Raw genomic sequence first — 13,218 nt, forward strand, 5'->3', positions numbered from 1 at the left:
GCACTCTCCCTCCACCCCCCAATCTCATCCAGGCCTCCCACCCCATCCCCAACACGCCAACCCCAAGTGAAGGCTGAAAAGTGGCCTCTTGCTGCTCTGGCTCTGGCAGTACAGAAGGCCAGTCTCTAGGACACAGGGAGGGAGGGACGGAGGGAGGGAGGGAGGGAGGGAGGAACGGAGGGAGGGAGGGGAAGGTGCTGGCCCAGGTACAAAGGGCTGTGAAGGCATCTAGGACAGGCAGTTGTGATGCATCTACATTTTGTCCCCAAAGCAACTGACCCAGAAGGCCATGCTTCCCTCTCCATGGTGACTGAATGGAGATGCAGGGAAGCCAGAAAAACAACCCAGAGCCAGGAGTGGCCATGAGCCAGCACAGCTCCAGGCTGCTGAGCAGGCACAGGCTGGCATGGGGTGAAGTGGAGGGTGGCAGCAGGAGGCCACAGACAGAGCCTGGGAGCCATGGGATTCTCCTCAAATGAAGCTGGGTTCTGAATGGTGGGTGGGCTGTGCCAAAGACACCTCCTCCATACTGACTCACAGCCTTGCTTGTCCTTCCCAAGCCTGGGAGCAACAGTGACCCCTGCTTTACACAGCTCCTCCTCCACACTACCCCTGCTGGCTTTTCATCCAAGGTCAAATACATGTGACCCAAGGAACAACTCTGTCTTTTCTGTCTTTCTCTCCCCCCCCCTCTGTCTTTGTCTCTGTCTGTGTGTGTGTATGTGTGTCTTTGTGTGTGTGTGTGTGTGTGTGTGTGTGTGTGTGTGTGTGTGTGTGTGTAGGTTGCTGTTCCAGTGTAGGTACACACCCATATAGGTACAGAGGTTAGAGGTCAACCTCAGATGTCATTTCTCAGGAGCCATCTACCTTCTTGTGGTGACAGAGTCTCTCACTGGGACCTGGGACTCATCTACTAGGCTACACTGGCTGGCCAGAGAGTCCTAGGGATCCTCTTGTCTCTGCCTCCTCAGAGCCAGGATTACAAGGGCAGGCCACCATGCCTGGCTTTTTACCATGAATGCTGGGGATCCAACTCGGGTCCTAATGCTTGTGTGGCGAGTGCTTTTCTGACTGAGCCATATCCCCAGCCCCTACATCCCCTTTGCCAGCACTACATTCCAGCTAGAAATGGGCAGTGTTTGCAAAGCCAACACAGGCTCTGGACTTACCTGGTTCATGTGGAGAACACTGCTCCTAAATGGGCTTAAAACTACCCCCTTGAGAGACATGGGCGCTTCTGCTAACTTCTTCCTGGGAAATAGCAAGTTTATTCATTTTCTTGGTCAGAGGCTCACAAGGATTGAACGCATCCCCAAGAGAGAAGTAAACGCTTCACAGATCATCTTTATAACACTCATATGAATAAATGTACATATCAACTGCACAGCAGTGTGGCAGTCCAAAGTGGAGAACGTGTTTAGTAACTGGCATTGCTTACAAGCTTGCTGGGGGGCAGCCTTGCCCTGCTCTGGCATTACAGGGGTTGTGGGGCAGCTTCCCCCATGTACAGGCATTAGGAGTACTGTGGAGCAGGCTAACTTGTGCCCTGGCATTAGGAGGCAAACAAATGCTCATACCAAAGTCCTCTAAGGAATGTGTGCCTTTTCTTTCTCCCATTCTTTCCGCTGTGGGGAAGCTAAGCTCAATGCCAGGATCCCACAGTGGAAGGAAAGATCCAGTTCTCAAAAGTTGTCCTCTGACATGCACGTGCTCGCTGGGGCTCTCTAGCCACCCCTTCCCAAATAAAATTTCTTATAAAGTGGAATCTGGGTGTGGTGGTTCTCACCCACGATCCCAGCACTTCAATGTTTCTGAGAGTCTGTGAAGAGATGGTGTGGATTTATTGAGATCACTGGATCTGAATTTTAATTCTGGCACAGCCCTTGGAGTTTGAGAGATTTTCCAACGCTGAGCACAGCTGTGTGGAGATGCCCTTATAGTGGAGAGACCAGGCTCCCCTCAACCAAGTGTCTAAAACTTGATTCACCCTTAACAGGACCAGCAGACAGAGTGTGCCTTCCAATGAGAGGCAAAGGGAGGAAGTAACCACACTGTGTGCTGTGGTCCCAAGACATTTCCACTGATTGTACTCATGAATAAACTGTTCCAGATAATTCTGAGTAACCATTTACATAGAGTCCTGAAAGACAGGGCTATCTTTACAAAAAAATCTCAACTTCATTTTTAAAAGACATAGCAACTACAGGCAATGTAGAGAGAGGGGCCAGGAAGTGAGCATCCTTTTTAAGAAGACCAAGCACCAGGTGTGTGTGCAGGCAGGTAAATGGAAGAGCCCCAGAGAGCAGGCGGCGAGCAGTATATAGTGGTGAACTCGTGTGAAAGGTACAAGACATACCACCTTAGATATTTTTGTTTCTGCTCTATTCTGTAGCTTTTTTGGGGGAAAAAAACCCCAACAACCTTTTTGAGACAGTCTTTTGCTACATAGCCCAGACTGGCCTCACACTCTCAATTCTCCTTTGTTCAGGCTCCTAAGCACTAGGATTACAGATGTCCTCCACCACGCCTAGTGTGAAATTTATTTTGAAGTCAGGAAAGAGCAAATCTGTTTCCTTTCTCTAGTACCCTAGAGGAACAGCGAAGACTAAACAGTGCACACTAAGTGCCTAGCACAAGCATGGAGCCCAGGAGCACTGGGAAAGGCTGATGAGGGCCAGAGTCCTGAGGCCTCTCACTGGTCAGCATGTGCTAGCATCACACTTCAATGGTTATTTTAAAGATTTGTTTTACTTGAGGTGAATGAGTGTTTTTGCTTCCGTGTATGTATGTATGTATGTATGTATGTATGTATGTATGTATGTGGAATGTGGGGGTGCCTGGTGGCGCAGAGAGAAGAAGGCATCACATCCTTTGCACTGGAGTTACAAAAGGTTAGAAGTTGTCAGGTGAGCTCACAACTGCCTGGATCTCCACCTCCAGGAGACCTGATGCCCTCATCTGGCCTTGGCCAGCATCTGCACACACACAGCATCAACTCAGACACACAAAAACAACATAAACCTTTGAAGTAAAAGCAGGACTGGGAGTAGTCTTTTTTTATACTAATCTTTGTTTCAAACTTTTATATAGTGAACATATATTAAGTTTATAAGCAGGGAAGGAAAAAGTCAATGTTTTCTTTAATGCTGAGATTTTGAGAGATTTCACAGAACCTCTTTTGTTGATATTCTACAAATGACGTCATCAAATAACTTCTCAATACTGTCCTCTGTGATGACAGTTTGAATATCTGTGAGGAGGAATGGTAATTTATGGCTTGTTGATATATTTATGTGCTAATTGTTTTATGCAAGCATTTATATGTGAAATCATTTAACAATTTGGTTAATGGTATGAAGTTACAAGTGATCAAAACATTCAAAACAGAGCCAGCGAGATGGCTCAGCAGGTAATGATTGCTGCCAAGCCTGATGACCTTTTCCTGTAACTCACATGGATAAGGAAAGAGCAGAGTCTAGCAAGTTGTAGTCCATGTCTACACATGGGCTCTGGTGCACAAATACCCATACACATACAACATAATAAATAAATGATAGATAGATAAATGTAATTTAAAAATATTTAGAGCAGGTGACATTCATCACTCAATCCAAATGTTCCACTGAAGTACAGTTATTAGTATAAGAAACTAAATTCTCTGAACATAGAAACCAAATTTGGTCTGATCTCAAGGCCAGCCTGGCTATATGGTGAGTTGGAGGTGAGTTTGTCTACCTCAATTTCTGTCTCAAAAACAAAACAACCAAAACTGTATTTGATTCCATTTTAAAATACATTTAGATACCAACTTCAAACCACATTCTACCAGTACTTGATAAGTTTAATATTCATTTATTTATTTTTAAAGACATGTTTTAATTTTATGTATATGAGTGTTGTTTTGCCGGCATTTATGTGTGAACACCACAGGTGTGTTTACTGTGCTCACAGAAGGCAAGTGAGGGCATTGGATCTCCTAGAACTGGAATGATGGATAGTTATGAGCCAGCATGTGTGTGCTGGGTGAAACCCAGGCTGTCTGGAAGAGCAGCAGTGTTCCTAGGAATCTCTCCAGCCCTGCGTGGATTATATACGTTAGTGATTAACTCAAAGTTACAGATAATGCATAGGTGTCACATTAGGGGAAGAAATAAAAGCACTTTCCCTGGAGTCATTTAACCAAGATGGAGTCCAGATTTGAATTCTCTACTTCCTGCTCCTCTGGTCTTCTGTCCTGTCTTTCCGCTGTGTAAGTCTGGATCTCTGCTGCCTGAAGGCTTTCTTGTGAATCTGTCCCTGTCTGTGTCTTCTGTCTGTGTGTGCCTGATGACTGTGTATGTGTGTTGAGCTCTGTGTGTCCGGGTGTCTGCCCCTCACAAAGGACTTAACTCTCTAAGTATTGAACAGCACAGAAAGAGCCACATGGGGGAAGGAATGGAATCCTTTACACTGCAGTGGTTCTCAACATGTGGGGTGCTCACGGCCAGCGGAAAACACATATTCCTGATGGTCTTATGGACCCTCAACCATAAATTTATTTTATTGCTACTTCATAACTATAATTTTGCTACTGAGCAGTTTCTCAGTTCCTAAGACCACTGGAAATATGTGTTTTCCAATGGTCACAACCCACAGGTTGAGGATCGCTGCCTCACAGAAATCTTTAACAGTCTTACAAAAGATTAAGTCACTGTCTCCACCTGATCCCAGCTGAGCCAGATAACAAACATCATTGTTTACCAACCAATACCCATAAATGTTGCTTTCAACCTTTATGGTAAATTTTACAATGCTGCTTTTAACTTTTATATTTGTTGTTTTCAGCAAATGATACATATGCATTTTCTGGGTCAGGGGCATGGAACGGTACATAATGGTACATAACTTAAGATCGTAGCTATACAGCCGGGCGGTGGTGGTGCATACCCTTAATCCCAGCACTCAGGAGGCAGAGCCAAGTGGATCTCTGTGAGTTCGAGGCCAGCCTGGTCTACAAAGTGAGTTCCAGGACAGGCTCCAAAGAAATCCTGTCTTGAAAAAAAACAATCCAAAACAAAGATTGCAGCTATACATTAGCTTAGGCTGTACAAGTTGATTACATGGGAAATCCAAGGCCAGTAAGGATGAATATTACATTGTTCTCTCTCTCTCTCTCTCTCTCTCTCTCTCTCTCTCTCTCTCTCTCTCTCTCTCTTTCAACTATGAATGACACTTTATCCAGTCATTTTTTTTTTAACAACCAAAACTCTGGGAATTCAAAATTAACTTTTTGCCTGTGAGCTTCTTAAATGCACCAGAGAGAGCTTCCACCTTGTGCTCCATTGTTCTGCTGGGCTGTGTCTAAACAAACCATCAGGAGCTGGCTGCCATCTGGTTCCACACAGATCCTCTTACCCACAGTTCCACTTGGGAGGACCAAGTGCTCGAGGATGGTGTTACGCACTGCTGTCAGCATGGCTTCTAGGTGCATCTGCTTATTTTTTGTATGGCTTTTCTAGCCGGCATGGGAAGAACCCTCCTCTGAGCTATAAAGACGATGTGTTTCCCTCTAAACCTTTTCTCCAATTCACAAGCTATCCTGACTTAGATTTTCTGGGAAGATTTCAGCTAAGGAACTGGCACAAAAGTTATGACCCCCACCAACTTCATCAACCTTGGCCATGGTAATGTTGAGTTCCCATGGCTAAACCTTGAGATCTGAGTTCATTTCCAGCTCAAGCCGTGCCTGGGAGATGCCAGCTGCTTCACAGTCTTGGCACTTGAACTGAACATGGCCTTGTCCTTTCAGAGTGCTAGCTTAGAAACACGTTGTTCTCTTAAAGGAAGGTTAAATCAACAGTTGGAGTACATAGTAGAATGGCAGTCTTAAGAGACCTCAAGGTATATTATTAACTCTGGCCGTGAGGTACAGCAAAAGTTCCATTCTCTTAGAAAGTAAGAGAGAGAGTTTCATACTCCATCACTACACAGCCCAAGGTTAATATTGTAGAGAATGCGTGCATCTATCACTTCTTGTTATATTTTACACAAACCTGCACCTCCTGATTCTTTTTTATCTATAAATACTCCCAGGTAAATTTTTCCACATAATTTTGAAAATTGCATTAATATTTCTTAAAACTTCCCCAAATAGAGAAGAGATTATTAGGAAATGAATACAAGCAAAATCCAGTGATAAACATATATGAAAATGTCATAAGCTGTATTATTTTATATGCTAAATAAATAAGAGTCCAAAAATAATAAATTTTTATTAATTGGTTGGTTATTAATAAACAACAACAGCATTGATTCTCATCTATTATTATGAAAACACAGATTGTAAAGCTTTTGGGGTTTATGTTGCAGTGTATGTGCATATAAGCATATGTGTAGGCATGTGTAGAGGGGTGCGTGTGCACAGATGCCAGAGTTGACAGCAGGTGTTCCCTCCCAACACTTCCCACTTTAGATTTTGAGGCAAGGTGTCTCTTGCTGAATCTAGAGCTCACAATTCATCTAGACAGGCTAGCCATCTGTCTCTGGAATCTGGAACTCTGTCTCCCTCATGCTGGGATTACAGGCAGGTGGCTCTTCCCCACGGCCTGTGATTGGGTGCTGGGGATCCCAGCCCTGGTGCTCATGTTTGTACAGGCGGCCTGTGATTGGATGCAGGGGATCCCCAGGTGCTCATGCTTGTACAGGCGGCCTGTGATTGGATGCTGGGGATCCCAGCCCTGGTGCTCATGCTTGTACAGCAAGAGTTTGCTCACTCCATCACCTCCCCAGCCCGAACCGGTTTTTTTTTCCTTAGGTACTTATCTCAGGAAGGATTTTTAGAGAATGACCTTCCATGTGAGATGTTCGGTATCGTTTGTTCCAGACCTCTACAATGTTACCGGAATTGAAGTGTTGACTGTTGAGATAGTTTTCAAAACCCCTGATAGCAAAACAAGACAAGGCACCAATGTTTTCTACGTCTGAAACATCTGACCTGCCTTCTTCCTCAGCCATGTTCTTCCTCTGTTTTCAGACACTAGTTTTCCCTTCGAATGCTTGAACACATTTTCAGTAGTTTTCCTCTTCATTTTCACGGTTTGTTTGACGAAGTCCTTTGTTGGTAGCCACAAATATCTGACACGGGTCAACAATCTACCAAAGATAGTAGAAAGAATTAGAGTCTGACGCATTCACACACATGAATATGTGTTCTGTGTGAGGGTAACACTGATCCAGGTGTTTCTGCTTTTTCATGATTCTTACGGACTATTTTCAAAACATGACCTCAACGGCCATTGTAATACACAGAATTATACACTTTTAAAGCTGTAATGTGCTTTTTTTTTAAATTAAAAATAACGTGATTGAGGGCAAAGGCTGTGTGGCTACTATGCGTGAAGCCCTAGATAGCAGAGAGGCACTGTGTCTCTTGCAGGCTGCCTTCCCAGGGCTGCTCTGGGCACAAGTCCCTGGGCTCCCTCCTCCCGCCTCAGCTCGGGCACTGCCGCCAGGGGGCGCCGTGGAGCCCGCGCACCCCTTGCCTGTGCTCTCCAGCCCTGGCTCGGAGGGAGCGCAGCAAACGTGGGCTGGGGGATCTGTGATCTGTGCGCCATCACACAAGGTAAGTGTCAACACGAGAGGAGGAGCACTCGCTCGCGCCAGGCTCTGAGAGCCGAATTCACCTTCAGTCCCGGAAGATCGTCCCCCTCGGAAACAAGTCCGCCACTTCCGGAAGCCTTCAGTGCCCTCCCAGGTAGAGCACTTTCCTTCCGAGGAGTTGTCCTCAAGGCTGAGCCTAGGTGGCTGACCAGGAGAGAAACAGGTGCCCTTCCCGCAATGGTGGAACTTTTGAGATGAGGTTCTGAGCGGTGTCATGTTCTTAGCCATTGTCATGGTTCTCATTAGAGACCCGCAGATTCTTCCTATGAAAAGAAAAAATATTCACCAAGGGAAGATTCACTGCCCTTTTCCAGAACATCCTGGACTCTGCCGAGTGGGGGCTCTCGGGAGGAGGCAGGGAAGCAGCCACGTGGGGAGGTGGGGGTGGTGTTTTACATAGAAGGAGCCCCTGGGTGCTTAGAGGCCTGGGGACAGGTGAACACCCTCAACAGTGACAGGCATTCCTGAGGACAGGGAACAGGAAGGGGGAGGCCTCCTACAATGGTGAGAAACTCGGGGCCAACCGGAGCCAGCTTCTTCTCCGGGTGAATCCTGTGGGGTCAGGAGATGAACAGATGAGGATTCCCTCCTGTGTCACTTTTTTTGTTTTGTTTTGGTTTGGTTTGGTTTTGGTTTTTCGAGACAGGGTTTCTCTGTGTAGCTTTGCGCCTTTCCTGGAACTCGCTTTGGAGACCAGGCTGACCTCGAACTCACAAAGAACCGCCTGCCTCTGCCTTCCGACTGCTGGGACTAAAGGTGTGCGCCACCACCGCCCGGCCCGTGTCACATTTCAGCTCTTGACTTTTGGTTTATGATTGTCCAAGAGTCAGCCAATTAAGTGCCAAGCCAGATCTGCTCCCTAGAGATTTATCAGGCCCTGGTGGGCTCTCCTGGATATTGTCAGAAGCTGAGGCCATCCTGGACACTCTTGGATCTGTAGTACCAGGTGAGAGGGCAGAGAGGTGAGACTTGGGGGTCTCTGTGGGTCTGGAGTCCCACAACCTTCCTGAGGACCCATGGGCAGAGTGTTTTTGATTTGACCCTTTGCTTTTGTGTAGACGAAATCTTCCCAATTGCTGGAAAGAGGATTTGCTGAAACGTGCGCCTAGGAATACAGGAGTTTTCAGTGTCTGGACCCTGAAGAAGGAAACAAAGACCTCAGAACAGCATATCTTTCCACAGTGTGCCACCTCAGTACCAAAGGTCAGATAGCTTGTAATCGGAGAAGGAGTGTGACAGGGAAGGGTCTGCACATAGCTTACTGGATTAAATCTTCAAAGCAACCTGGAAACCAGGTGTTGTTTTACCATGATCTACAGATGAAGATGCACAGGCTCGGAGAGGTCAAGGGACATGTCCCAAGGTCACATGGCTAGAAAAGGGAGGAAACGTGGGCGTGGGCGTGTGTGTGTGTGTGTGTGTGTGTGTGTGTGTGTGTGTGTGTGTGTGATAGATGATGCTGACCTGATGCTTTCTCACAGAAGTAGTTTCCTGCCTCCTCCTGGGTGTTGACAGAGGCACACCCATGAATGGAATCTCCCGGTTTCTGGGAGGCTCGGAGGGGGTTGGGAGACTGACATGGCTTCCTCTGTCTCCTGCAGGGCTCAGGGAAGCTGTGCAAGAAGGTCTCGATGTCCCTTGTGATCACTGATATTTGAGGTCCAGAAGTCTCCCCATGGCTCCTTATCACATCCGCCAGTACCAGGAGAGGGACCACAAAAGGGTCCTGGAATTGTTCTCCAGGGGCATGGAGGAGCATGTCCCTGCTGTCTTCCGTCATATGTTGACACTGCCTCGAACCCTCCTGTCCTTACTTGGGGTGCTCGTAACCATAGTCCTGGTGTCTGGCTCCTGGCTCCTGGCCACAGTGTGCAGCTTCCTCATGCTCCTTTGCCTGTGGCTCCTTGTCTGGCTTTTTTGCAGAGAGTATGTGGCTACGTGTTGTCATACAGACCTGGCTGACATCACCAAGTCCTACCTGAATGCACGTGGCTCCTTCTGGGTGGCTGTGTCTGGGGACCAGGTGGTGGGTATAGTGGGTTGTCTGCCAGTCAAGGCTCCCCCATCAGGGAGGAAGCAGCTGGAGCTCTTTCGCCTGTCTGTGTCCTCACAGCATCGAGGACAGGGGATGGCGAAAGCCCTGGTCAGAACTGTCCTCCAGTTTGCACGGGACCAGGGCTACAGGGATGTTGTCCTTCAGACTAGCATTGTGCAGTATAGCGCGTTGGCTCTCTACCAGGCCATGGGCTTCCAGAAGACAGACGAGTACTTTACCAGCATAACCATGAGGTTAATGGCTCTCTCTGTCTTTCATTTTACTTACTTTCTCCCTTTTGCTTGGGAACCAGGGATGTGATCGTTTTCTTTGTCTCTGGGGCTCCAGTTCGTTCTGCTGTAGGAACAAGCAAACCCTGGTAGTTTGCTGCTGCCAGTCACACGAGCTCATTTTCCCTTCCTTTCAGATCCAGCCTTGCTGGTGGTGAGGTGTGGGTGTTGGCTTCGGGTCCCATTCTGCCCTTTTAAGTCACTCTTCGATCTTTCTAGTGCTGTGATGATAACAGCGCAGAACCCAGCCTGAGCCGATACTGCACACATTTCCTGTATGAGTCTATCAGCTATCAGTTTCAGCTAGGTGGTCTCAGAAGTTCCAGCAGCCCAGTCAAGATGTAGGATGTTTGCGGAGAGGCCAAAATGAACACAGAAAGGAGCAAAGGTTTTCCTGGGACACCGAACTTGTCACTTATGGGAAAATCTAAGACTTGCATAGAAACAGAGCCTCCTCTGGTAGAGGCACAGTCATGGGTCAGGGTGACCTGTCCTCTGTGAGAACCGGAGCAGTGAAGCATTTAACTTACTCCTAAGCCACCTTTGTGCCAGGGGGTGGGGCTGAGTGGGGAGGGGGGACGGGTGGGGGTGGGGCATGACCTCTGGTGCAGTGAGAGACATTTTGAATGACCTCTCCTGGGTGTAGTGACCCCCCTGGTCTTATTTGGTCCTGGTCTTGTGGAAAACCACAACTAAATGCTCCAAACATGGAGCATCCTTGTGGATCCAGGAGGAGGCTATGGAATCAAGAAGTGTCATGAATAGATCACTCTAGAGAGGAATCCCAGAACCAACTGACACTTGCTTGAGTTGGGCAGTAGTGGCGTCCAGTGATCCTGGTTATCCTCTGTAAACAGGTTTTATACGCCCAAGCCTAAGTGTCTTACAGATAAGAGGAAACCCCTGGAACAATAGTTAAAGATGCAGTTCAGGAGTTGGAACAAAGGCATTCTCAGAACTGAGGTTGTGGGGTGGAAATTCCAGTGCTAGGTGGAGGCAGCCTCTGTTGGGAAGGAGATGCCTGAGGTCCCCCAAACCACAAATGATGTCGCCACTGGTTTTGACTGAATGTCAACACTAGAATCACGTGCTTCGGTTTCAGACATGGAGGAGTCCAGCAGGAGGTGGGCTGGAGGATCTCTGTCTGCAGACTGGATTTCCAGTGTCAAGAGGCTCAATGCAGGCTGCTGGGGGGCGGGGGGGATTGTTACAGATAGTCTTGCTTGGTTCCAGATCCTGTGTGCTACACTGTTACACGCCAGGACCATGTACGTAGTGGTACAGTAGTGGCATTGTTATGTGTGCCAACAGCTGCTTTCTGATCAAACTGAAGGCCTGCCCCAAAGAGGGAACTCCTAGGGAGTACTCCAGGTCAACACAAAGTCCTGTGGCTGTGGAGGTTGTAGGTCCTAGCAAGGAGACGACCACTATTGTTTTATTTTTTTTATTAAGTATAATGTGTCCACTTAATAAACATTTGTTTATGCCCACGGATGACTGCTGTACCAGCCTCAGTGTGAAGGGAGACCTTTCACAGTGGGTGGTGGTTATATCAGGAACTTGTAACTTGTCAAATTGCTGAGAATAAGTGACTGTTCCTTTGGTACAGCCCGATATTGAGTGATAAATAGGAGAAAATAGATGTATATATACCGTGGGCTCCAAGGCTTAGGAGAGCTGTGGAAGAGGGTGCATAGAGATTTAAGATCTCCAGTGGGTAGAGTGTTTGGTCTGAATTGAAGCATCCTCTCATGGAGGGCTGACAAAGCCTTGGAAGACTCAGGAAAGGGCTCTCACGAGCTCTCCCTAAACTCACCTAGGCATTAAACATTTTCTAGCAGAGAGAAGACTCTTAGGAACCCCAGTGTTGCAGATTTTGTGTGCTTTTACCCATGCAGCGGCGGGATTTCAGTTAATGTAGCTGCCTGGGTCACCCTTTTTTTTTTTTTTTTTTTTTTTTTGGTCTTTCGAGACAGGGTTTCTCTGTGTAGCTTTGCACCTTTCCTGGAACTCACTCTGTAGCCCAGGCGGGCCTCGAACTCATATCACCCATACTCTTAAGTAACTCCAGTAAACTGTTTCCTTAAACTTGACTCAGGAGAATCGTTTCTTTGGTCTGTCCTGGTGTCCTGTACAGTGTCAACAGATGTTTGTTCACATCCCCAGGGGAAATCGGACACAAAACACTAACACAGGCACAAAGAAAGATGGTTATACTCTCACGTTGTACCCACTTGGGTAAGCCACACTTGATCCAAATGACAGGAACAGGCCAAGCAGGTCCAGGATGGAGAGACTGTCGAAGGAGGTAAGCAGTAAGTCCCGGCTCCCGGGGAAACTGCGTGACTCTCCAACTCAGTACACTGGGGATCTCTCCTGCTCAGGGACCCTGCTTCTGGAAACACAGCCCCAGAACTGCATCCGGACCTCCCGGCCCCAGTCCCCGCCCTTCCTCTACACAGGTCACAGCTCAAGGCCAGTGAATTTGCTGGCCCATCAAACCTGCCACACTGATGGCCACTGACATTCTCCTGCTCTTCTAGTTCCCTCGCCATTGCCGTTATGGGTTCAGCACTGCACTTCAGCTGAGAGAAAAGGATGGCCAATGAGTAGAGAGGAAACTTGGCCTGTTGGTACCCTGGCTGCCGTGGAGAGTTTCTTTGCGCCATGACCTGTGTTCCCCACAGGGGGAGCATCAGCTGCCATGTTGCCTACTGAACTGAAGAGGGGACATGGCGCTCCTTACACCCGCAGGGGCCAAAGAGCCATCTCCAGGAGGAGGGGAAGGAATGTCCTCAGTGTTCTTGAGCCAAATCCGTATAAGGGTTCTCCATCTCTTCCCGAAGGATGCTAAGATGGGGCCATGCTGTGCTGATGGCTGCATGTATATGTGCATGGGATTGACATCCCTGAGTCAGAGTGGGCTAAGACAAGGAAGACTTCCTGAGTTGTAGTTGAGCACTGGAGTCATAGACTTGGGAAGTCCACGTGATAAACAGGAAGTTGTGCTATAAGGCAAGTTAACCTGGTAAAATGGAGGTGCCAGGGTCTGGGGAGACAGAAGCAGGAAGTTGTGGCTGCCAGAGCTCAAGTTGCTTCTTGGGCTGCTGGGAATGCTTGGGATTTGAGAAATATGGTGATGGCACACTTTTGATGGACCAAAGGCCGCAAAGTCTTACAGTGTAACTGTAGGTTAATTTCATGTTGGGTACCTTACATCTAAAAAAAATTAGAAGGAAATAGAATTGTTGGAAA

The 13,218-nt window shown here is 47.6% G+C and overlaps 1 protein-coding gene and 1 pseudogene across 1 annotated transcript; one reads left to right on the forward strand and one right to left on the reverse strand.

The window, feature by feature from the left end:
- Nucleotides 1-5,221: 5,221 nt before the first annotated feature.
- Nucleotides 5,222-6,993, reverse strand: LOC131906439 (small ribosomal subunit protein eS7-like; annotated as a pseudogene).
- Nucleotides 6,994-8,438: 1,445 nt separating this feature from the next.
- On the forward strand, nt 8,439-10,516 carry LOC131905962 (N-acetyltransferase family 8 member 2-like). The gene is made up of 3 exons (XM_059256754.1): nt 8,439-8,584; nt 8,697-8,841; nt 9,240-10,516. Exon 3 carries the CDS (start codon nt 9,314-9,316, stop codon nt 9,992-9,994), a length of 681 nt encoding a protein of 226 aa, XP_059112737.1. The 5' UTR covers nt 8,439-8,584; nt 8,697-8,841; nt 9,240-9,313; the 3' UTR covers nt 9,995-10,516.
- The last annotated feature ends 2,702 nt before the right edge of the window (nt 10,517-13,218 follow it).

The sequence above is a fragment of the Peromyscus eremicus genome, chromosome 3 (assembly GCF_949786415.1).
Source record: "Peromyscus eremicus chromosome 3, PerEre_H2_v1, whole genome shotgun sequence".
NCBI classification, from domain to species: Eukaryota; Metazoa; Chordata; class Mammalia; order Rodentia; family Cricetidae; genus Peromyscus; species Peromyscus eremicus.

Bases quoted from the DNA above. Each gene is read 5' to 3' on its own strand.
- LOC131905962 (XM_059256754.1), top strand. From the start codon at position 9,314: ATGGCTCCTTATCACATCCGCCAGTACCAGGAGAGGGACCACAAAAGG.